This window comes from Onychostruthus taczanowskii, unplaced genomic scaffold (genome assembly GCF_017590055.1).
Source record: "Onychostruthus taczanowskii isolate IOZ18803 unplaced genomic scaffold, ASM1759005v1 scaffold1, whole genome shotgun sequence".
Classification (NCBI taxonomy): Eukaryota; Metazoa; Chordata; class Aves; order Passeriformes; family Passeridae; genus Onychostruthus; species Onychostruthus taczanowskii.
Genome location: NW_024496525.1, coordinates 16,249,595 through 16,276,247, shown reverse-complemented (window position 1 = coordinate 16,276,247; position 26,653 = coordinate 16,249,595). Strand labels below are relative to the sequence as shown.

At 37.8% G+C, this 26,653-nt stretch overlaps 1 protein-coding gene across 1 annotated transcript; it reads right to left on the bottom strand.

The window, feature by feature from the left end:
• Positions 1-3,978: 3,978 nt before the first annotated feature.
• Positions 3,979-25,454, bottom strand: BRMS1L (BRMS1 like transcriptional repressor). The gene is made up of 10 exons (XM_041400921.1): positions 25,243-25,454; positions 20,562-20,652; positions 17,108-17,235; positions 14,387-14,466; positions 11,225-11,321; positions 10,751-10,834; positions 9,343-9,407; positions 8,002-8,041; positions 7,178-7,304; positions 3,979-5,520 (listed from the first exon to the last, which is right to left on the bottom strand). The coding sequence occupies exons 1-10, from the start codon at positions 25,376-25,378 to the stop codon at positions 5,397-5,399; spliced, it is 972 nt and encodes a 323-aa protein (XP_041256855.1). The 5' UTR covers positions 25,379-25,454; the 3' UTR covers positions 3,979-5,396.
• Positions 25,455-26,653: the final 1,199 nt, after the last annotated feature.

Sequence of the window (26,653 nt, the reverse complement as noted above, 5' to 3'; positions counted from 1 at the left end):
TTTATGGCAGAAGAATGAGAAAGAAAAATCTGAGAACATGACTTAAACACCTTTTAAAAGTAAATAGTGTTTCAAGAGAAACCTCAAAGTGCCCTCTCCTGGCACCTGGCACTAACTGTGGGCTCTAAAACATCCTTAACCCACAGCACTTACTATCTGGCTAAAAGAAAGTTCTTTTGACACATATTTTTTGTTAAGAAATTGTCTTTATTAGCTATAGAGCAAGGATAAGAAACTATTTGCATAATCTTATAGAATAAGAAACACTGAAGTGATCTGTTAAAAATTATTTTAAAGTGTAATTAAACTGTTCATACTGTTTAGCTTTTTTCAAAAAAAAGGTATGTGCACAAGAGTCATATAATTTTATTATTAGTATCACATTATATTAATGTTATTAACCTGCAACAGTATTGACGTAAATTTGCACTGCATTACTTACTGCTGATTATTATTGACACTCCTTTTTATAGATTCACCCTAGGAGGTAAAACATTTTTTGGTTTTAGTTAACCAAGCACAGAAAGTGCAGTAAGTGAAAATTGCATCAGAAAAATAAACCTGAACCCTCTTTTTATTTCTGGGTTTGGTGTTGCAGGTTAAAACACTCATTGCATTGTCCCACCTTTCCTTAACACTTTCATCGGTGTGAGAGATGTATTTAATTTTATGTTTAATTACATATTTTGTTTCTATGGCAACTAGACAGAATCTAATCCATTTCTGTTCCTTCCTAAGCCTTTACATAGTGATTTTCTTTCACAGTATAGTAGCAAAAGATAATCCTCCTTTAGAACTCTGAGTACTGTTCTTTCCAAATATCCCTTAATTAGTATGCATTAGGATTAAAACCAGTTGTAGTTGTGCTATAACTAAGAGAAACTGTGAAAAAAATCTAACAGGATCCAGACAGAAAATTCGAAACTACCCTCAAGTAGCTTCAGCATAAATTTACTGCCACCTGCAGGCAGGCATTCACCATCATGGATCTCCAGAGCATGGGAGCAGCGGGAGGAAGGAAAGCAAATTCAGTGTTCCATCTCTGGCCAATTGATTCAGACTTATTTTACTTATAGGAAAAGGAGAATCCACTGTTAAATGAAATAATGCCACTTATTTTGATTTCTGTCTTCCTATTCCAGCTTGCTTCTATTTGTGAAGACAGTGGTGACGTGTGAAGATATTCCTTCTGTAATAAAGGACACAAATTCTACTGCTGCTAACCACCTCTTGAACAGTGTGCTTTCTGTATTCTTCTATTTTTCAAAGAAATTACTATATTCTGAAATTTAAGCCAGATTTTTTAAAAATCTAGCAAGTCAAATCTTACAAAAAATATCTTGTCTGTGGTTGAAATACCTGTTCTGAGAAAATTTGGAGACTGCTGCCTTACTAAAATGGCCTGAGTCCTATACATTCATATTCTTTCACACAGAGAAACCACACTGAAAAAGTAACATTGACACTCATGGAGCTTACAAATACCAAATGTAAAGTTTACCTACAAGGCCTTTTTTTGAATTCATTACCATCTGAAACAATTCTAACTTACAAAATCATACATTTTCTCCTATCAGAAAGTGATGCTTTCTCAGTCAGTGCCTAGGGTAACTAAGGCTAAATTAATCTAGCCATAGACTAGGGCTAGTGAATCTGTCAGATTATTTTCAGCCTTCAGACCTTTCATGCAACATCTCAGAAAGTTAAATTTCTAGAAGTGGTCTGCAGGACTGCCAGCACACTGAAATAGGAGTCAGCTCAAAACATCAATTTTCAACTTTAAAAAAAAAAAAACAAACAGTAATGAATCTTAAATGGTGGAAGTCATATCTGATCCATCAGGACCATTTTCCATGAAAAGAAACAAGAGTTTACATAATGCCATACAGGTACACTTAGGTTGGCATTTCCAGGAAATATCAAGTATACTGAATACATGCTGTGCTTTTGCTTCAATTCTAGACCGCAAATTCCATTCCAGAGGTAATATACCGTCTACCTGGTCTTAATTCCAGCAGCAACCATGCTTCTGCCTGGGAATAGCATATTTAAGAACCTTCTCAGGAATGATCATGTGCCCTCAGAAGAGAGCTTACTTTGCCACGTGCAAAAGGCTGTGTGGACAGGGCTGTCATCTGTCATCACAGATTTATAGAAAGGTTTGGGTTCAAAGGGACCATAAAGATCACCAAGTTTCATCCCCTCTACCATGGACAGGGACACCTTCCACTAGACCAGGTTGCTCAAAGCCTCATATGGATTAAAGCCCTGAAGATTTTAGGTATTGAAATGCAAAGTCTATTGGACACATGGATTCTTTCTCCTTACCTCTCTCCCTTGTCTTCTAAAAGAGGGGGGGGGCGGGGGGGAGGCTGTTCTTTTCCACAGTCATAATTGAAGAATTTCTCCAGGAGATGGGAAGCTGTATTAGCACATCTCTCTTTTGATAAAAGTCTAAGCCTATTTTTTTTTCCTACTTAAAAATAAAAAAAAAAACCAGAACAAAACCGGACAAAACCTCACACAACAAACTGAACCTATTGTAGGAAGACAGCACAGGTTTCGAAATGAGTACTGAAAATTTCAGTACTTAATCATCCCTTACCACTTGATGGGGGGTGGTGAGCTACTTACACAGGCCTTGGCTTACAAATACAGAATAAGATGTTCACGGACCATAAATAGCCCATTTTTATAGTTTAAAAACAAACACACTACGATAAAGTGCCAAAATTCAAATGCATTTGGAAAGTTTAAGACCTGCTTATTATGAAACACCTAACCTAAATTCGACATGATACTTACACAGTAAGTATTGTCAGGTTAAATCAATTGCATTCCAATTCCATTATATATTCTGATATAAATATATCAGATTGTAGGAAAGATGAGCAGATCAATTTGCTCTATGTGTTTGGCAGAAACCAAACTGCATCTCCTCTGAAACATAACCATTGACAGAGAAGCCTTTTCTATACATGTACAGAAAGTTATTTTTGTCATGCAGTGCCTCTTGTTCTTGACTTACTTACCTTTTCACATATTACAGAATTCCTTTCAGCACTTCACAGATCTAAATCCAATTTTTAGGTTAAAACAATGCTATCAAAGCTTGAAAAAATTTAATGCAGTGGTGTAAAAGATGAAACAGATGGACAAGAGGTCAACAATGTCTCTACTTCAAAGGACTAAAATCTGTGGAAGACCCCTCTTACATTTTACGATGGATCAAGCAAAACATTAACTGTTCAAATATTATCAGAAAGATACAAAGCATGTACCAAATATGATTCACCTAAGAATGAAATAATTAACCAGTTATAAACAAAAACCAACCTTGCAGCTCTCCCATCACATTCGCAGAAATGGTGACAAGTCAAAAAGGAAAGCCACAGCTCAGTTTCCTGTACTCCTAGTAATGGAATGAGTAGGTCCCAGTTGTCTGATCAATTCACACTGCTATGATTATTACCTCTCCTGTTGATATGAATGACCTTTATTCTGAATTAAGAAACCACACTCACAACGTGTCAGTCCAAACTTCAAGGCTCTATGAAGGAAAGTGTTGCTTTGTAGAACAGAAAAAACTGTAGGAATAATCAACTGCAGCTAGAGAGATGCAAAATACAGAAGCGGCAAAAGGAAAGGGGTGAATCACAAAACCAGTTTAGAGTACCAAACGTGGCCTAAATACAAATGATTTCAAGCATGTCAACAGTAATGAGATTCTTAATGGTGTTTATGTTTGATTTGTGTCACAGAATAAAGCTTCCATAAAATATTTTCTATAAGTTTGTAAAAACAAACAAAATGCATACATACAAACTCTCAAAAATCAAAAGAAAAAGGTGCAAGTCAAAAGTTCTTTTAAAAAGCTTTAGGCCTTCTGATTATTTAAAAATATTTCCCTTTGCCATTTGGTAGATCAACAATTCCAACAAGACTAGAAAATCAAAGAGCAAAACAACAGAAAAGATGTCCACTACCACAGATCATTTATTTATATACTAAGATAAAAAATGCAAATATTTAATTACAAAAAGTTTATCAAACAACTGTGTACATACTGTTCATATTGTTAAAAGCCAACATGTCAATTGATACTTTATGTACATTTGATTTATAATGTCATACAATTGTAGAAAAGCATCACTTAGCAGAAACTGATTTGGCATTTGGAAAGTACTTACCACCCTGCACTAGAAGAGACGATTAATTTATATGTTACAATAAAAATATTTATTTGCTGTGATCATTTAAAGCAAATGGATGCTTTATTTTCTCCAAGAAGAATCATCGTAAGTGGAGAGTAAAGTGCACATAACCAACGCATTAACAATTCTTCAACAATCCCATCTATCATTCTAGTTCCTCGAAGCACATCACAGTAACACCAAGGATTTAGGACTTTTCTCTGTGGCTAAAAGAGCAAGACTTCAAAAGACACTCAGCTTCCTAAGCTGCATGAAATACTTCTGGTGTACAGTAAGATGAAATGGGGTACAGAAATTTTGAAAATAGTGTTTGGTGAAAAACTCAGTGTAAATTCTCCCAGATATATGACTTCTGGGGAAATATTTTCCTTTCCTAACAAAAATTCATCATATTTCATACAACTGTGGACCAAACATGCAGGCCATGCAACAGCATTTATGTAACCATCCCCCCAGTTGTTCTTTGTGGGCTACATATAACACAGGCTGGAGCAACACTGTCCACCTTATGCATAAATTTTGCTGGCAATCAAGAAAAAACATCACCAATGATTTGTCTGCTATAGAATAGGGTCCTACACTAGAAAAGTGCTCTTCAAAAACATAGTTCAAAATATTGGCTTTGTCTCATTACAAGCAACATAGTAAATCTTACAAAATGTAACACAGTCGGTACTAGCAGAGCTGTTGAGGACAATAATTTAAATAAATCAGTACACTTTGGATAACAGGATGCTTATGCACTTTACAATCTATTCAAAAGCAACAGCTGAGCAGGCTAAATTTACATCCACAAGAGAAGCATGACACAGTCACTGAAAATAAAGTGAGTTGCTGGCAATTATGGTTATCATTTTTTTCACACCAACTGGTCACCAATGGAAAAATAATTTTTTTAAAAATTACAAATATGTTAAATTTTGAAGTGTTATACTTGAAGAGCATACTTCACATCTTAGGCACAGGACCCAATTTAGAGGCAAAATGTCTGTTAACAGGATTTACCCTCCTCAGGTTTCTGAAGGCCGTCCATATGGAGCTTACATACAGCACGACCAACACACATTAGATACTGCTGTAAATATACAAGGAATACAAAACACTATTAAATACAATTTTCACCCCATGGCACATCACGCATGGCAATACCACTTGTTTCACTTGTTGTCCGCTGAGCAACGGTCAGTTGTGGTTATGCTTTATTGAATATTTTCCTTTCTGTAGCTGAGAAATATACAGCTTAGACTTGCTTCCATCCGGTCTTTTAAACCACACTTCATCATGGTTAATTGTTGTAATTATGGCACTACAGAAAATGAGGGAAGAAGGGTCAGGGGAAGAAAAACAAGAAGAATTTAGAAAGTTTATAAGCTAAAAATAACCTCAAAGCTGCAGCTGTATTTCCACACAGTAAATGAAAATATGCATTAGTTGTAAATGTTAGGCCCAAAAGATACACTCTAAGGATAGTTTTAACATAATTCCTTGGCAACTGCCTGTGTCTTTAGTGAAGGTAGCTAGTGTTTCAGTCATCTATTTCATTCTCTTACAAGAAAACCCTAACAGGTATTTCAATTGTTTAAAAGAACTTCAATTGTTTAAAAGAACAAGTCACACAGGAAAAACAGAATAAACTACCCATAGGAAAAAAAACCAAGAAAAGCCTTGAAATGACATTGAATATGAAATACTTGAAAAAAGTTGAACAACATGAAGCCATGATTTAAAGCACAAAATATATTAAACTCTTACTCATTATGCCAAGATCACAAGAAATGAACTGAAAACTGACCTATTGATTCACTGTTAAATGAGCCCTGCTTTTATGGTCCTTGTGGTATCCTTTAACACAAATAGTGAACAAAACTCCCTCCTCATACCCACAGAAAAAATACCATTTCAAGTACATTGGTGGGGAAAACAGAAAGCACAAAACCAAAGATCAAAACAATTAATAGACCAAAGATCTACTGCATACTGAGTATGACAACTCCCTCTAGTCTTAGAAGTTGTGGGGGTCTTGAAAGCCCAGGAAAGCTCCACTGCATGACTGCCCTGTTAAGCATCAGCTTTTAGCTTTTGTCAAACACTGGATACCAAGATCTTTACTTGGCCCAGTACAACTGCTGAGTTCTGCTAAATTAATCCAGAGGGTTTTTTTTAATTTCAGACACAATCTATATGTACTAAAATATCTTGCTGTTTCAGCCCTGAAGAAACACCAAAATCACCAACATTTGTTCCTCTTCACCATACATAAGGAACAAACGAAACAGCCAGTTCTACAGTAAACTACTGACATATGAAATTAAAGTCAATTTTCGTGAGTACATGTGCACATTTAATCAACACCGGGCTTAGACTTATTTGCCCCATTCAGTAAAAGGTAAGATAAAAATTTAATTTTAAATACACTCAGAGTTTTAGAATTTTCCAAATATTATCCATACAGAGGAAACACATTTATAAATCTTAAATGTGCAACCAAATTTGCACTCTAATATTTAGACTGTTCCAAGGTAGAAACTTTCTTAAGAGAAGAAAATACCATTAAAAAGTTCCTCTCTTCTTTCAGAGCACTAATCAATGGAAAACAAGGCTTATCTTCAACAGCATAAAGTGTTTTTCCATAATTAAGTATTTTTGGGTGGGCCAACAGATCAAATTCTCAAAGCAACAAACTCCCAAGATACTAGAAAAAAAAAACTACTCCAAGGCTATCAGAAACTAGTGACAGCTAAAATTGTTAAGAGAGATCCTAATTTGACAACCCTTCAGTCAATTACATCCTTTACTAGCCTCTTTCACATGTCAGCACTCATTTTAATACCCCTCTTCCAAGGTGAACTAGTAAATGTCACTGAGGTGGCAGTATTTCCACGCAGGCCTTACCCTTCCACGCCATCATCCTAGTTATTGCTCAACATGAATGTACAGAGCTGCATAAGCTAAGCAATCTTTACCTTGTAGGACATTCATCTTTCTTATCAATGCATATCGTCTGCCCTCGTCCATACCATTCGCCGTCATAATAGAGTCTTCCTTCTTCAGATCTAGCACTATGTAGATGCTTTTCTAATTTGACAGGTGCTAAATTAAGTAATAAAAGTCATTTAATATTAACTTTACAAAAATCAGTTAAATACATTTTCATCAAGTTATTTACACGGAATACACATTTTTTTTCCAACAGTAGTCTGTTCTTAATAATTGCATTGGAAAATTGGAAGCAATATACCTTTTTATTTCCAGTCAGATAATTAAAAGTTATGTTTTCATTTTCAAATAGAAGCTATAACCTGCATGTCTACTGTCCCTTCTCCTCCTCACCTCCAAATATGTCATTTTACTTAGCATGAACATCCTTCTCACTTCAGTGCCAAATATGAATACCACTCCATTTCCACAGCTCTGCTTTTTCAAGGTTGTAGCTTGCAGTCAATGTGAGCAAACTGAAATGCACCCGAAATATCCAGATGCTCTCAGCTTTCTGCTTCATCTTGTGCAAACACTGGCATAGCTTGCTAACATGAATTGCTGTAAACCACTGTCAGAAGTCTGAATTTTTTTATATTTTTCTAGAATTTGTGTCAACAGAAGCAACAGCAATGAAGCTGCAGGTATCAGCACCTGAGAGAGGAGAAAGACAAAAGCCACATCTTCCAGCTACTTCACCCCATCCTCCACCACTATACCAGTAGTATAACAAATACAATCTGCATGGATGCAGTTTGCATCACTGTACACAGCAAGTTCTGCCTTGTGAAATTAGGCCATGTTTACTTACGTTCTGGCTTTACCCTGTGCGGTCCCAGCGTAGCCATTGCCTTGAAACACAGAAGAAAATTAGTCAGCAGGCAGAGTCATTTTGCCTTAACTGCCAGCTTTAGTTGTGCAGTAACAGGCAGTTGTACTTGCTTTTATATGGAAGTATATACTTGCATTTACACACAAAAAATACAAAGAGAATTCTAAAATAAAAATGTGTCCAATGGTGACTCAATAGCTAAATAAAAAAGCATCTTGAAGGTGAAATCACCTTCTTTATTAAGTTTTGATTTCAATAACTCAAGTTTTTCTAAGTGAAATCCTCAAAATTGCTCTTATATCATTCTGTCAAGAAAACACAAAATTACATTAACTCATTCTGAAAAACAAAATGCTATATGAACAACCTAATCTTTTAACTTATATGTTATAAGCTCACAAATATTACTTCATGTAAACTCCAGACCAATCATAACCTTGGGGAAAAAAATGATCACTGAAGAGCTTTTGGAGGTTCATTTGTTTGATTTTGGGGATTTTTAAAAGTATTTCCAGAAAAGCCAAAACCCTAGTAGATCCTGGGTTTGTTGCTATTGTTTAAAATTATGTAAAACTACAGAAAAAGAACTCTAGGGAAAGATATTTTGTGTCTGTTCCTCTGAGAAAAGAAAGAGAAAAGTCAGACAAGTTTGTCATATAAAGGTCATATTTTACTTCTTGTTCAGGAAAGAGGTACAGGGATAAAAACAGGATAGAAACTGACTCAGAGCCAACTCCCCACCAAGTTTCTCAGTTTACCTAAATGGATTGCTATCCCATAAGCTGGGAGGCACTAGGATACTAGGGGAAGCTTCCTGACTGCAGGTGCAAGGCAAGGATAGCATTTCATTACAGCAAGATCCTTCAACAGCCCTACCATCTAAAAAAGGCATTATGAAATTAAAAGCTGGATTTATTTTTTCAAATATATCAATTGACAAAGAAATTTCTTTTCCTCTAAACCACGGTTCTCTTGTAGTCTGAGAAAAGCACAGCTCCCCATTTTTGTGTAAATAAGTGTAAGTAAAAAAAAGTTTAAAAAGTAAAAAAAAGTATAAGTAAAGCACATTTTTTCATGGAAAATTATAGACTCCCTCTTGCACCCCTTTAATGGATTCCTCTGTATGATTTGGGTAGAATCACAGAAGAAATAGCAATTACACAGCTTGAAGTGAAAGGATTAACTCACTACTGAAGAAATAAAAAGCTATTTAGTGTTTTGATCATGTAAGAAATCCAGTTACATATTTTTAAGTAGCAGAAGGACTAGACATGAGTCCAACTAAATCCACAGGCACTGGCATTCATCCTTTCTTCTTACCTTCCTTATTGTTGTCCAGTCTTCAAGTATATCAAGGTCTTGTAACATATAAACTATATAAGGGCGTGGAAATGTTAGGGAAAACTCTTTTAAACAGAAATAATAAAAACACTCTAATGTTTGTAGAAAGATATTAACAGCTCTGTTCTGCCGATCTTCCACAAAAAGTACACCAATACAAAGTAAAAGATCAGTGCAAACACATCCATCTTTGAATTATGCAACCTGGAAGTACACTTTAAGAATTATTAAAAGAGGTAATAATAGTATGTAGATACTCAGGCTACTGGAGTTCAACATAAGGGTAGGATAAATAGCTGAGATACAACCATTCCATTCCTATCAGTTCAAAAATTATTCTATTTGCAATAATTCAAATTACAATTAAAATTCATTGCCATTTCAATGTACCACTGCAGAACAGCACCTATACTAGTATCAGCTCAAATAAAATAATTATTTTTACAGTATTCTGCAACACGTATCTTCAAGAGAAAAGTATGGTCAGCACCACATATCTGAATATTAAATATCTAAAAACAGGAGGTAGAAAGGTAAAGACCCCTTTCTTAAACTATCAACTGCAAAGTAAAAAATGTGTATTAGAACAATACATGAACTTCAGAACAAAATTCCATATAGTACAGCTATTGCATTACAATAGTCTTCATTTTTTACTTTGTTTCTACTCATTTCATCTCTGAAAAATAAGCTTAGCAAAACGTGCTATGGATGTTTAAAAAAAGAATCTCCTAAAATGGAGAGCAGGCTTAAACTTAAAATTCCATCTGAAATTTTAAAAATCTTTAACCACTTTCAAATTTGTTTTTCTCTAAATAGCAAAAAATTAAAAATTAAAAGGTGGGTAAGATTTCTAGTATTTGCTTTGCACTTATCTGACAGGTTCACAACTATTTCTAAAATACAGTCAAAAAGAATTTGTTTACTTTAAAACTGAAAGGATTTTTAGCTTTACAAACAGCCTGAAATTGCTGAGATTTTATACCTAATACCATATTAGTATTTTTTTGTTTGGAATATACTCTAAAATGGCAAGGTAACTCATAATTCACAGAATCCAGTGCTATTTATATGGTGAACTTGGTGAAGTTCAATTGGCCTAACTTGATTCTGCTTTTGCCTTGTAACTATTTTTCTTTAAGAGTTAGAAAAATCAACTTTTAGAAACATTTTCTATTTAAAACTAGTAACTAGGTAAGAGAATCTTAATTTCAATTTTCATGATGGGAGGATGTGTCAATATGGCTTCTCTAATCTGAATAACGTCTGCCATGAAAAATCCGTTTGGATAATGAATTATCACTTCAACTTGATATTAATGACACGTAATAAAATTAGCTATAAAACTGCAAACTCTACTAGAAAGAAAATTTCAGTAAAAGGATATCTGATACAACAACAGGTTTCTTCTTATCTGGGCTAAATGGATCCTTCCTTTTCTTCCTGGACTGGAGCTCATCATTCCATAATTCTGAAAAGACATAATAAGAACATGGTATGAATCAGAAACATTTACATGTTTAGCTCTTTTTATAGCTGAAAATATTGTCCAAAACAAAAAAAATAACATTTTCAGGTGAGATGCTGTTTCTGAACAGAATAAAGGTGTTTATTCAAGATTCAAAGAATTACAAGATTATGTACATACAGATTAATACTCTCAAAACACACAAGGGATGCTGACAAGTATTAAACCAAAGTTGAAGCTTAAATTCAACCCCCTGCCCAAAGTCTACAGCTGAACAGTATTCTACCAGACAACCTAAAACTCACCAGACATACTATGTGTACAGTCAACTAATCAGTACCCAGCAGAAGATTAAAAACAAGTAATAAAAAAGCAAACTGAATTTCCATCCACCTGAGGTAATGTCAATGCTATGTCTGTCTTCTTCAAGTCTTCTAATCTTCTCTTCTAGTTCACTTTGTACAGTATCATATAAGAGAAGCTTTTCACTCTGTAAAAGCAAGGTTACAGATTTTTATGTTAGTGAGTTCAATAATCTAAATACTGACAATTTAAGGCATCAGTGGATGGAATTTAAGAATAGCTTTTCCAGAAGCCACAAAGCATATGACATCTCCCTCTATCCACTTTCTTAGCATGAGACACTAACTTAAAGACAGCACACTCGCTTAGCCCAAGTGAAAATATAATTACATATTTATCAACTACTGGTACCAGGAGTAATTAAAAGCATGCAGCTATCTTTCCAGAATAACTCTTTGCATTTTGACAAAAACACAGTATTTTTGTGTATAGAAAAGATTTATTCACAATGGGTAAAGTAACCTCTAAGCCACCTATCATTACAAATCACAAAAGCTAATGTTTTCATGGAAATCTTTTTATAAAGCTACCTCCTACACTAAATTACACAGTATCTTACAGATCAGTTACTTTTAGCATGAAAACCCACTAAATTCTCTTAAAGAATAACTTGGAATTAAGCTGAGTTCCAAGCCTTAAGGAAATAACTTTACTGCTCTTTCGCAAGCTTGCATATTTTCAAAGCTATGAGTAGAAAATACAGCCAATTGTTTGATTTTAACATTCACTTTCAGTGAGCAATGTCTTCAACAACTCTGGAAAACAGAGAGCTTGGACTTACTGAAAAAACAACATAAGCAGCTCAAGTCAATGCATCCAGCTATCTGCTACCATGTCTGTCAGAAGCTGCAGTTCCCTACAGCCAAATGAGATGTCTGCACCTCAACTGCTCTTGCCCACAGCACAGTAACAGAAATTTCCCTTTACCTGTGTTCAAACTAGTTTGCTAGAGTGAAGCAAATCAGTCAAGGAATGGACAAAGAACCCTATTTCACTAAATGACTGTCAGGCTTACCATTCCGTCAAGTTACACCGTATTCAAATTCTGAAGACCTCCTTTCACATATTTTTCAACCCATCATTATAAAAAAACATTTCCCAGGTGGATTTAAAAGGCAGAAGCCTCTTTACATGTATCTGAAGTGACAATTGAGTGTTATCTGTTCTGAGACCACTTTAAAATTAAACAGTGCTTGTGTTTAGACATGAGTTCTGCTTCACATAGCTGGTAACAAATAAGGTGTGAAAAGCTATTACAGGCATCAGAGGTATTCTTGCTGAATACTTATATTTCAGAGCAACAGTAATTCTACAAGCAGCATTTCTGATTTAATAGAGCTTTTCCCCCCAAGAGACTTGTACTGGATGGTGAATTCTGAATGTTTCACATAACAGCAAAACAAGGGACAAAGACCACCTCAAACAGGAATAATACACAGCCAAAGCAAATCATTCAATCATTGCAAATCTTAAAGGATTCTGTCCAACCTCAGGACTATTCACAGGAGCAAAGACAGCCAGCAGAATCATCCTTCATAATACCTAATTCTTTGCCAAGGCATCAAGAAAATGGGAACTTTTCTAAAGTAAACATGCATATTCTTGCTTTACTGGTATAGTAGGTATCAGGAATTCTGGAATATAGTGAACCACTCAGAAGAAAACACCTTTAAGCAATTGTAGGGGGTTGAGGAGTACTAGGATGAAAACAGGATCTAAACAGCTGTGTACAGCATTGGACATACATGCACTTGAGTGTTTGTACTACAGTATCCACTATTTAGATACATGAACAGGAACCTTTATGTTCAAGGAGAGAAATATATTTGTCTTGTAACTGCCTTTGAAATGACAACTCTATCAGTAGCTTTCTAATGCACCTTCTTTGATTTTGTTATTAAAATGTAAGCATTTTTGGCTAAAAGTATGTCAGATATTTTAATTACTTTCCCGGTAATATTTTTATAAAAAAGGTAAAAAATCATGTGAGAATCTATTAATAAGAACTTGATAATGAAAAAATAAGAAGACTTAGCACTGTGTGTATATATATATATATATATATGTATATATGTATATATGCAAAGCCAAACTAATAAAAAGCTCTTCATCATCTTCATTAACAACTGAGACACGGGTCTCAAAGAAATACTAAGTAAGTTTGCCAACAACACTAAATTGGGAGGGGCTGCTGACTCCCTCGAGGGCAGAGAGGCCTGTAGAGAGACCTTGACAAATTAGAAGGCTGGGCAATTGCCAACTAAATGAAGTTAAAAAAGAACAAGTGCTGGATTCTGCATCTGGGACAGGGTAATCCTGGATGTACAGACAGACTGGGGAATGAGAGGCTGGAGAGCAGCACCACAGAAAGGGACCTGGGGGCTCTGGCTGACTGAAAGCTGAATCTGAGCCAGCAGTGCCCTGGCAGCCAGGAGGCACAACTATGTTCTGGGGTGCCTCAGACACAGCATCACCAGCTGGGCAAAGGAGGAGATTCTCCTGCTCTGCTCTGCACTGGGGCAGCCTCACCTCAAGTACTCGGGGCAGTTCTGGGCACCACAATATCAGAAACCTATTAAGCTACTAGAGAGCATCCAGAGGAGGGCCAGGAGGATAGTGAAGGCTCTTGGAAGGGAAGACATACGAGGAGCAGCTGAGGTCACTTGGTCTGGTCAGCCTGGAGTAGACTGAAGGGAGACCTCATCTTGGCCTTCAATATGCTCACAAGGGGAAGCAGAAGGGCAGGTATCTCTTTACTCTCGTGACTAGGGACAGGATTTGAGGAAAAGGCATGAAGCTGAGCCAGGGGAGATTTAAGTTGAGTATCAGGAAAAGTTTCTTCACCCAGAGGGTGGTTGAGACTAGAACAGGCTCCCCAGAAAAGTGAACCCAGCTTGTCAGAGTTCAAGAAGCGTTTGGACAACACTCCCAGGCACATAGTTTGATTCTTCAGTGTCCTGCACAGGGCCAGGAATTGGACTACATGATCTTGATGGATCTCTTCTAAATCAGCACATTCTATGATTCTTATTTTCAGATGCTTTGAAAAACCTCTTGCATGGGCTTAAATATTACACAGCAGTTGCATTCAAATAGCAAATAACAGCAATAATAAAAACATGCACTGAACCTGAAAAGCATGACAGTAAAGTTAGATGAGATCAGCTATCAATGTGAAACAGCTGGTACAACCTCACAGTGCTGTCGAGAGGCTTGAATTTCACATTCATATTTGTTCTTCACAGATTCCAGACACAGCTCTCTATAGATACCTGTAATCAGACAAATTACAGCAATATTACTTTCTTTAGCAAATATCTGACTTCAGAATTCTATTTTAAGACGGCCTGCAAGTCCCAACACATGCACACAGTAGAAAATACAGATACATTACATTAGGCACTTAGAGTGGCTGGCTGCTTAAAAGAATAAAAATAAGAACAAATAAATCCTTAATTCTGAAGATATGAGAAAAACTAAATGCTATTTTAACTCCTTCTCCTGTCAGTCAAATTACACGAGTGGTCAGACTAACTTTAGAAAATATGTCTATTTCATGTATGATCAAACTATCCTGAATATTATCAGTTTTCAAACTGAAGTACCGAATGGCCTCTTCTACTTTCTAATTAGAGTTTAAAATAAGGTTTTGAGATTTTAAACAGTTAGAAAACTGATTGAAAGGAAAAGATTTTACAAATTAATATTTGAAATAAGACTTACTTTATAATGCATGACCTTATTAAATTACAATAATTAACAAGACTGTTCCATTCTTAAAAACAGTCACCTTGTGATTAAGGGTACCACTTCTAAGCATTAGGAGCATTTTTAGACATTTCTGGAAACGTGTCCACTAAACAGCTGAAAAAAACCTGAGAGGTACCTGAAATGTACTACCTGGCAAGCACCTATAGAACTTCATTCAATATATTCAACACATTCAACAGAAAACACTTATATTCCTTCAGATCAGAAACTTGAGGAGTTAAGTTTGCACACAGTGGTGGTGTCCTGCAACCAAAGAACTTCCAAAACCAACTTCCCTTATAGTTCAACTTACTATAAATGAATACTACTAGGGGAACAGAACTAGCAGCAATCCCTCTGAAAAACAAACCACTAAGTATTGCGTCAATCACCTTTCCACAGTTAAGCTATTCTAGAATTCAAAATGTTCTTTTCTTACATTGCTATGTTATGCTGGCTTTTATTTTATTAATATTTACAGCTGACTGGCATATTGAGGTCACTGTTTATTTGCCTAAAATTGAAAAGTACAGGGATAACCGTTCTGGAAGAAACAGTTGATTTTTTTTACTTGCCGTAATAGTCAAGATCCACATTTTGTGTGAATAGTGCCTTAGAGAGCCAAGGAACAGTTTCTTTTTGAACAGAGATGCAATTACATCCAAAGTTTAGCTAAATATAGTTTAGTTTAGGGGTTTTGTCACCACTTCCTCCCCTTTCTTAGGCAACCATAGGTCCTTATGGGCTACTTGCTGGAACTCAAGTCCTGCTATTACCCACTTCTGTCAAGGCTCTCAAAGAGTAGGAGCAAATAAGCCAGTTCTGCAGTCTCTTGCTTTCTCTGGAATAGTTTTATCAAGGTCATTCAGGTGAGGATAAATGGAAAAAAAACCCTCCTATTTTGTATTCTCAGCTACAAGGAAACTGTTGTTTTTAAGCCGGGCTTTTTTTACAAGGAAACATGGCTCTTCCATGGTGCTAAAGACCAATCAGGAGAATGTGTAATATGTTGCATATCCCATACTCTACATGAAAGCACTGATGGACAGCCACACTTAAAACTGAAAATGAAAAGCCTGGATTAAGGTTGCTTTTATAGCAAACCCTTTGCAAGTTTAACTGAGACCCTCCTGCAAAGCCTAAGTGGGCTGCTTAGGACTAGTCATGTAAATTTGGGCTAAGGACTTAAAACCCATGTTGGGTCAGCAGCTGAGAAAAAGCATTATGGATGAGACCTGGAGGGAGAGAAATGCAACAGATTCAAAGACTTCAAAGTCAGAAGTACCAATGAAGACACACTGGGTAGTACTGAAACAGCACTAGTATTATGAAAAGTATAAGGTGGCCTGCCATTTTTCACTTAGCCTGCACCATGTTTCTGCTCAATTTCTTAGAAAAGACACTGCTTCTCTGCCTACAGAGATCACTGGTGTCTGTCTTTTGGCTCTCTGACAACATGTGTTGGGTAACCCTTAGACAGCTGAATTCTCCTAACAGAATCAAGATGTAACATGAAACAAATTTACAATAGGGATGTACAGAACTTTGTCTTCCTAACTATTACCATTTCCTATGAATATATGGTTGTATATAAGAAGATAAATGTTCTTGCCTTCTTCTATGAGCACAAAAACCTGTAAAAACCTTAGTTTTAATAACTAAAATTCGGTTTAGAGAAAAGCCCTAAGGACAAGAGGTTCTTCCTCTTTCCCTAGACAGAACAGAAGGATAGGAACAGAGGAGAAGAGACAGACTAGAAGAGTAGGAAAAAATGTCATCATGTTAGATAGCAAACATTTAATGACATAGCACCTATATATCTCTTCAAGAGTGACCATTATGTAGACTTGATCCCAAACCTTCTGACAAAAAAAATATTAGCTTTTACTCAGTAATTTTGTTCTTACTACACAAAGACAGGCAGCCATTAAGTGAAACATTAAAGAAGCCATATTTTTAGTGGATGTTATTAGGCAACTTACGTATGGAACTTAGCAACATATTCATTCTGATTTAAAAACTACTTTATATTTAAAATTATGCTACAATATTTCTAACTTTAAAACACACTCCTTCAACAATTCTAAAGAAAACAGAAGATTAACCTTAAAATGAATAACAAGTTTATACTTTGAAACAGCAATACCCATTTTATATGCCTACCTGCCACCTTGGTTCGGATTTGCATATTTTCTTGTAAAGCTGCCAATGGTTCTAAATATTCAGGTGCTTTTCCAGCTATGACCTCTTGTAGCTTTGCATCCACTTGGCTTAATCTTTCTTTGTAAAGCCTTAAATAATAAAAATAAAAATATGTATTTTATTTAAAATAAAACACAAGTTAGAAGAAATATTTCTAAAGTATTTGTCATGCCTTTGTTAATGCTATGGAACACTGAAACAAAATGAGGATTTGCTAGCATTTGAATTTTTCAATACATGTATTCTTTTTGAACAACAGTATCCATGTCTACCAAGCCTTTCTGAAAAGCAAATGCAAACCATTAGAAGTGCAGAAAGGATAAAATTAAATGTATCTCCATCTCTAAGGAAGAAAAAAAAATTGCACATCTGTTAATAAGAGGACATGAATCAACACGGAAGATGAGATTAAAAGGTAATACAGTGCATAAGAACAAACTGGGTTATGTCATGACAGAGAAAGATAGACAGTTTGTCAACAGAAATGATCATTCACATTTTATGTTCACATATCTGCTCCCACACTACCAGAAAACAAGGAAAAAGAGATGCAGATGCTTAATAAAGCAATACTCAATTCATCTCCTGTGAAAACCTGGATGTTGCATACTATTATAAATATCATAATTTCTGACATATTACATTCCTGCCAAAAGGAAGTGTAATTAAAAGATTTTTATTTTACCTGAAATTCAATCATTCCATAAAAGCTGATATTTTCTGGCAGACAATGAATAAATCTGCTTGCACTTTGAAGAATTTAATGTAATATCAATTACAAACATTTCAATCTCAATAAAGCTCCACATACTTGTAACTGTTAGTGTTCCATGTTAGAATCATCAGTATAACTAACTTCTGTTCTCATTTTTCACCTTGCACACCACAATCAAAAGGTGTAAGATTAAAGCAAGCATGTACAAAGTCTGTAAGTGTTACAAACACATCAGGTGCTACCTGTTTACACAGACATAACAGATGTCCTTGGGACAAGGATGCTGCTTTTCACTTATTTTAAGTGCACAGGTTAATTAATTAGACAAAATAAAGTTCATTTATACTTTTATATCAAGACTTCTGAGAAATAACTGCCTGTTCACCTTGTCACCAGGATCTGTCCTGCAGTCAGCTAACACAGCCTGCAAGTGACCAAACCCCACTTTGCTGGGCTTAACCCCTGAGGAGCATGCTCTGCACATGGTGGTTAGCACAGAGGTGCAGCAGAATTATTTAGCCAGACCATAAGCCTGGGTGCACATTGCACCTGACTGGGTCAGTCACTAACATTTGATTACATAGCACCAAGTAGCAGCTACATAAGAGCAAGCAGTTATGGACTGGGTGCTGTCAGCACTTGGTACCATGCAATAGTTGATGGACTGCAACTATTTATGCAGTACTTTCAAACAATGATTTGTCTAAAATGAATAAATGCTATCGAACCACTGTAAATGCTACTTATCTCGTAACATACAATTTCAGTTTCCCTGAAATGGATGAGGAGGCAGACCCAATCATTCCACCATCTCCGCTGTTAGTTGTGACAAAAATCACATTGTTTAGGCATCTTTTTCTACTTTCCCAATGTCATCATTTCCCTATTCACAGCTGCTTCTCCCTATAATCCCTCTTCCATCATTCTAATGCTCCATTTCTGGTATCCCCACCATCACTGTTCTTCCAGCCCACACAAATACCTCTATCTCTGAACTAACCAACGTGTCTCTGCAATGCCTTCCTCCATATACCACAGCCTTACCACTTCCCAAACACCATTTATAAGCCTTAAGCCCCCAGAAGTACTTGCTTCCTTCCTCCCAGGACCACCACCCTCTTTCATATTCACTTCTTAAAGATCTGTTTTCACAAATTGTTTTCAGTCATCCAAGCTGTTGAACAGATGGCTAACAGTTTTCAAAAGCTGACAGTTTTCCAAATGCCAAACCAATCAGCACCAACTGGCTCCAGTACTCATCAGTTGGCTGCATTTCCCAGGTTTTTCCATGCACAGCCCAAAGAGCAGGACAAATAGTCTTCTCTGGACACTACAGCAAGGAATTTCTTGTTGGGCAATTCTTTCCAGACCCTATTATTTCCAGACCTCACAGTGTCCTGTTATGCAAAGCAAGTTATATGTCTCAGTTCTGTAGCAGAAACAACTATCTCACAATATAAATATGCATCTGGACCATAAGAACAACTGACTAAGTTTTCAATTAAAGCATACGGCCCAAGAACAGACCAGGTCTTCTCAAGGTTTCACTTACCAAGTATCTTATTAAGTTAATTGCCAAAATACCATCAATTTTAAACTTGAACAGATGCATCTAACTTGAAGTTAAAACAAGTTTAACTTCACTGCTGGAGCATGTCCAGAGAAGGACAATGAAGCTGGTGAAGGGTCTGGAGCACAAGTCCTGGGAGCAGCAGCTGAGGGAGCTGTGGTTGTTCAGCCTGGGGAAAAAGAGGCTCACAGAGATCTTACTGCTCTCTACAACTACCTGAAAGAAGTTTGTAGCAAGATGAGGGTCAGTCTGTGCTACCTGATAACAAGAGGCAGGACTAGAGAAAATGGTTGCACCAGGGGAGACTTAAATTGGATATTAGAAAAAAATTATTCGCTGAGTGTTCAAGCATTGGCACAGGCTGCCAAAGGAAATGGTGGAATCCTTGAAAGTGCTCAAAAATATGCACAGATGTGCTGCTTAGAGACAAGGCTTAGTAGTGGATCTGGCACTGTTAGGTAAATGGCTGGACTTCATTATTTTAGGTCTTTCCCAACCTTAAGGATTCTATTATACAAATGACAGGCTGTAATACAAGTGACAGTCACTTTTGAATAACTGTGGCTATTAAGTTTATCTCTTCTTTTAAGTAAGTTTTTACTAGCTACTTATGTAGGTATTATGGCAGACAGAGATAACAGTATTCTCATTTTATTTGTACTGGTACCAGGTTTGCAGTAATCACAAGAAACTTTCACTGGTACCAACTATAAAAACTGTTGCTGTAAAAAAACCCCCAACCTAATTCCTTACTTAGCAAAGACAATGCACTTAGGTCTGTCCCACATATATAAAAGAATGAGAACTATATTGAATGAATAAGCAATTAAACAAAATCTCAAATTTCCCTAAAATCCAAATTCCTTGGTTCTACTAGGGAGTTTGATGCAAAAGACCCAGACTAGCCTTTCACAGGAACAACATTTCAAAACCATCCTTACAGCAAAACAAAAAATACACGAATACACAGAAGCATTCTAGAGCAACTGTCTGCAAGTAATTTCAGAATTCCCACTCCTTACTCTTCTCCAAAAGTAGCATCCACATGAAAGACAAGAAACACCAGCTGCACACAATATTTTCATGGAATAGACCCTCAAACGAGGTACTTGAAGCATGACAATACTTACTGATCTTTAAGGTCTGTAAATTGCTTTTCAAGATTGGACATTTCATCTAAACATTCCATCCTTCTTCTTTCACAGTCCTCATCATCCATTTCTAGGAATAATAATAATAAAAAAAAAATTAACAATGTATAATAAGCCACATAAACTGGGTATTTTGTTTCTAGTGAATGCAGAAGGGTGCCTGAATTCTAGCCATGAACAGTTTCCCTCTTATATTACTATTCTCATAAAGCAGAATATGAGAAATCACTTGGCATATAAGCTAAAAGAAAGAAACCTAAATCTAATTCTAGAATAAACTCCATAAACAGCAATTCTTCCTCAAAACAGGAAAGAACAGCACTATAAGACCTCAAAAGGGTAATTTCATAACTGAAATACAAAGAATACATAAGAATGCATGAAACAGAAAAACTAAACAATGTGTATCACACCAAATAAAAGACAATATTAAGCATGAGCTGTTACAAGCCACCACTGAAAATTCAAGTGTATCCTGGGTTAGTACAAACAAAAGCAATCCCTGGAATGCAAGCACAGCTCAGTGTTACATTTGCCATATAAAATTCAAGATTTGTTTTATTCATATTCCTAAAAGAAAAGGTAACATATAATATTGAAACAGGTTTCATCCTGTCCAATTAGAACTCCTCTGAAGCTGAAATATTAATGTGAAAACATCTGCAGTTCATTTTAATGAGCATTTAAAATCACTCCAATCAAACATTTCTTAACCTGAAAAGTCTAGAACACTGCAGACATTTGACTTTATATGCTTTTATGCAGCAAGAGTAGCTCATGTTAAACTCTTTTCACATATTTTATTTTAATTTATACTCCTGATTCTTTTTCGTAAATTACATAGGGAAGATAAAGTGACATAAATACACAATCTTTTGCCAAAACTTTTGACACTGCCATTGAGATTTCTGATGTTACTAAACATCAGTTGTTACCTCCATTGGCCTTTCTTAGACTAGAAAACTGAGAAACTAAGATACAAAATTCTTGACTCTTTCCCAGCCTTCCCAGAAAAAAAAAAAAAAAAGCTTTTGTTAAGCCATATTCAAAAGTCAGATAAGTGAAACTGCTTTATAACAGCAGTATCTGCAGGAATTAGCCCTCTACAGTTGCACTACAGCTGTAGCTGTACACTATCAACCAGCAGCAGGCATGCAGAAGGGATGGCCATGCACTCAGGAACTGAACTGCTGCAAACAGGCCAGATGCTCAAGAGAAGGCACTGTCCTAAGGAGCCCTTACTTATGTAAGCAGTTACTCTGGCAAGAGAAATCCTACCTCCTGACAGGAGGAAAAGTAGGATCCTGAACCCAGCAGGGATCACTCTTTTAGGCTATAAACAACTCTGAGCTTTTTGCTTCTTCGTCACTCACATTTTTCCAACAAACATGTTTAACTGCTTTATGCTGTCTCCTACACCAACTACAGAATGCAGCATTCTTCATTCTTACTGTTTTTCAAAACAGTATGGCAATTTGTAAAGCTCATGAGGTGAAAGGAGTAGCCTCAGGGCCACTAGCTACTTGGAAGGATCCCACTAAATCAGATTGTCTACTCAGATCTCCCAGCACTTAACTTCTTCCTGAAATCACCACAAGCTTTCAAGACTAAAAATCTATATTAACCTTCTCTGCCTGGACATGAAAACCAGCAGTCAGCACAGCAATACCAATCAGTATTACAATGGCAACTGAGTCCCAATTAAAGACCTAGTGCAGTCTGTCATACTACTGTTCGTACAGTCAAAAAGGAAGCTTTAAAACACTATATAACCTGAATTACTTGAAAGCAGAGCAAGAAAATTTGAAGACAGAACTTAAAAAAATACAATGAATGGGGAGGGTGGGGGAAGAACATATCAGGCTGATAAGAGATACTATTTATATAAAAACATTGTTCTCAAAAGTAAAGCAAAAGCATAATCCCAGAATAAAGCTGAAAATCATATGAAAAAACAAAGTTTTATGTGACTGTTGGACACAATATCTAAGCCAAAATCGATTTAGCAATTTATAATTTGGCCAGATTTAAGGAATGTGGCAATCACATTACTCAGAGTTGCCTAAAGCATTTCTGTGCTACAAAAATAAAGCTTCTTTAAAATGTGAAGGCACCTCCCAGTGAAACCAAACAGGAACAAGCACTGGGATACCACAGTTTTTCCCCTTTATTCTCAAACATGTTTCAAGTGTGCTCTGCTATGCTTTCGAGTCTAAGTATGTTTTAGTAAGGCACTCACTCATAAACTTCTTAAATTAACATGGATTTTATAGTTTGTGTATGTTTAGGGAGTACAAAGAAAGGAAAACGAGAACTGTGATCCTGGCTGAGGATCAGAGCACACCTACAGTTGGAGGAGAAAGGGACTGCAGCTTACTTTTTAAACTTGTGTTGCAAGGAAACTGCTACTCATTGGCATCTGAGAGTATAGCTGACTTCCTTGCAGATAAAGAAATAACACACGGCGCTCTCTGATCTCCTCTCAGCTACAAATACTCTCAAGAGTCTTTGACTTTCTGCCTCCAAGTCTTCATTCTGCCTATCATTCACACTAAATGTCAATTCACACGCCAAGTTCAACTGTGTCATCTGTATTCTTCCTCCAGTAAGATTCACAAAATGATGAAGATTTTCAGAGTCCTGAAATATATTTAATTCCCCACTTATGGAATTTCTTCCTCATGGCCTTAAACAACATACAGACTACAGAATATGCATTGCTGAAAAAGTAAAATGCTGTAAGATCAAATCTCGTGGCTTTCCAATTGAAAATTAACATCACAGGAGGTGGAAGATTGCTCATTCCATATTAAAACAGTTGCTGACAGATCCATCTTATCTCAAAACTTCAGATTTACCATACAGTTTCATACTGAAAAAAGTATTTAGGGCACTTTAAAACACTTTCAAAATCACAGTTGTTTTTCCCTACTATACTCAAGCAGTCTAACACAGTAATCAGGGCAACCTGGTTTAAAGATAAAAAAATCCACACAGTACTTAAAATGTAACAGCACCTAAAATAGCTTTTTTAATAAGCTGTGGCCTATATAAAGTGCTTCAAAAAATGGCCAAATTCTCCTCTGGGATACTGAGCATAACTTGTGGCTTTTTTAAGTCATCCCTAACAAACTATTCTATATCCAAGTCAATAAAACACTTTTACTAAATATACAACATGAAAATGAACAGGATAGAAAGAGTGCCAGCTCTCAAGGATGACTCATACTTCCTCTAACAGCACCTTTTGTATTCTCAGGCATCTAGTGGAGACAGAAAAAAAAAGAAGTCTGAATGCAAGTAAAGCAAATGACCAATTTCACAAAAAAAACGTCATTACTAATTACAACTGAGACTTATTTCTTGGGGTGCTAATGATTTTAAGTCTGTAGGAACAATATGCTTACAAGGAGTATGTTCATCTTGGTCAAGACACTAAGACAAGCATGTAATTTTCTGTAATCATCACACTTTAAGTACTCCCTTAAAAGCATTTCTCTGTGGAATGCAACAAAAATTATCTGGAGAGCTTCTTGTATTGTTTTAAAGAAACAAGAACAGACTACATTCACTTAAAACACACTTACTCCTTCCTAATCCCAGACTCTCAGGCACACGATTCTTGGGTATCCTGTGCAGAGTCAGGAGTTGGTTTTAATGATCCTTCTGGGTCCCTTCCAACTCAGCATATTCTATGGTTTTAATTTGGTGATATAGGGGTCTCAGCATTAAATCACTTAAGCTGCCAGAACCACATGTCAAGACTAGGACTGGTCCTGGTCCTCATGAACATCAGGACTTTTCTCAATTCACTAACACTGTCCAAATTCCTTTCCATCCACTGTCTTGATCTCATCGCTAGTCAAATGAGGCACCACAAACTCCTACTGGTTATCACCTGGAAACATGTTTTAAGATCAAAGACAGAAAGTAGTAATCACAAGGAAACTTAGAACACATAATAATAACTTTCTTAACAACACAGTGTAAACTAAGCTTAGAAATAGTGATCCTTTTAAACTAATGTAATTAAAAATCTACAGTCCAGATGGAAACTACGGAAAAAAGAAGGGACCTTCAACTGAGCAGAGGCTGAAGCAATTTGCAAAAGAGGCCAGTGGTATTGACAGGACTTCCAACATCCCTCCAAAGTCAGGTTTTAAAACACCCAGTTGAAATTCATGAGCTTGCATGGAAATACGTCCTTATCTGTACGTACACACGTGTTCATGTATGCACACGTACACATGTATGCCAAGCCCTTAAGTGGAGACCGCAGCGAGGAGTCCCTCTGCGAGGACGCACTCAAGCCCAGCAGGGCACAGCCCACGGCTCTCCCCCGGAGCGGAGCGGAGCAGCGCGGCCCAGCCGGCCATGGCCGGGTACCAGCCTGCCCCGGCGGCGGCGGCTCGGGGCTCAGCGGGGCTCCCTGCCCGTGCGCCCCGCCCCGTTCCTGCGCCCTGGCCGCCGGCCCGGAGAGGAGCCGCCGAGCCGAAACAGAGGCTGGGCCGGGGCGGGGTCACGGGGGGAGGAGAAGGGGGGGGACACCGACAGCCACCAGAGCCGGGGCGGAACCGGTGTGTCCCCGGGGCAGCGCCGAGCGCTGAGGGAGCCGCCGGGCGCCTTCTCAGCGGCGCTGCCTTGCGGGCGGCTGCGGTACCTGAGCTGTCCCCCTCCTCGGAGACGGACGAGCTCTCGGTCTCCTCCTCCTCAGAGCTGCTGCCCTCGTTCTCTCCGTAGTCCACCTCCATCTCATCGTGATTATTCTCCTTCTTCTCCCGGGAATGGACCGGCATCGTCCCCGCTGCTGCTGTGGAGCCCCGAGCCCGCCCTTCCCGCCGCCGCTCCGCCGCTGCCACCGGCCGCTCCTCCCCGCCCGGTGCCTGCGCGCCCGCCCATTGGCCGAGTCCCGCCGCCGTCTAGCGTCACCACGCGCGCGGCGTTCTGGGAATTGTGGTCCGGCTCTGAGAGGGCCGGCGGGGCTCTGTGAGGGGCCGGGAGCGTAGCGGGGGCTTATTCGCGCCCCTCTCCTGTCCCGGGACACTCACAGGAGTGCTCGGCGCCGAGAGAGGCTTCATCGCGGGGGGCAGAGTTTTGTACCTGCCCGCGTCTCCCTCAGGACGCCGAGCGAGGCTGGGCCCTGTGCGGTGGGGGGTTGTGGCCGTTCCCTGCCGGAGTGGCGGAGGCACAACGCGGGGCCTCACGTGTGGCCCCACCACCGTCCTGCCGAGGAGTTTTGCATCCTGGCAAGGCGTCCCTTATGGCTCGGATCTCAGAAGGGAGAGTCCGTGTGGTTATTGAAGGGAAATTTTTTACTGTGAAGGTGGTGAGGAACTGGAACAGGTTGCCCACAGAAGCTGTGGATGTCTCATCCCTGAAGTGTTCCAGGAACTTTTGGAACAAGATGATCTTTAAGGTCCCTTCCAACTCAAACCATTATATGATTCTATGAATAGTGGCCTCCCCAGCAGAACTTGCTTCATCTCCAGTGTCATATGCTGTCCTGTAACCAGTGTGATATACTTTAAACTAAGTCAGACTTAACTGAAAGTGTCAGCTGTCCCCTGAGAGTGGATATGAGAAATGACTAAAGAGATAATACTGCAATCTGTGCAGATTTGGGATCATCTTTTTGGCTTTGGGTATCAGTACTTGGCTGTTCATTCACCAATTGATGTTAATTGTGGTACATAAGATGTACTTAATAGAAGTTACACTTTCTGGAAAAAGCTGTCCAAGCGTTCCCCTTGCTCTGAGGGACTGATTAGCTTCACTTCAGGACATAAGCACATACAAGAAATCTGGCAGGGATCCCCAAGAGTGCTGAAATACAGAGCTGTGGTGGCCTGCAGGTCAGTGTGGGTGATATCTTTGGGGCAGAGGTGAGCTCGCTTGTACTGCACAGGCTCACTCTTGAAATCTGGGCCAGCTGCAAGAGCAGTAGAAAAGCACGGTGTGTGTCAGTGATGTGATGTGCCACTTCAAAGAAGTTGTGTGTGCCTGGCACGAGCAGTTCTTCATCTTGAGATCCAAATTTAGTCGCTCTGCACTGTCTGGATGGATGTTATGGA

Coding starts and splice junctions, on each gene's coding strand:
- BRMS1L (XM_041400921.1), bottom strand. CDS start 25,378: ATGCCGGTCCATTCCCGGGAGAAGAAGGAGAATAATCACGATGAGATG. Junction 14,467..17,107: donor AATCCGAACCAAGGTGGCAG/GTAGGCATATAA, acceptor GTCTGATTACAG/GTATCTATAGAGAGCTGTGT. Junction 7,305..8,001: donor GCACAGGGTAAAGCCAGAAC/GTAAGTAAACAT, acceptor TACTTAATTTAG/CACCTGTCAAATTAGAAAAG.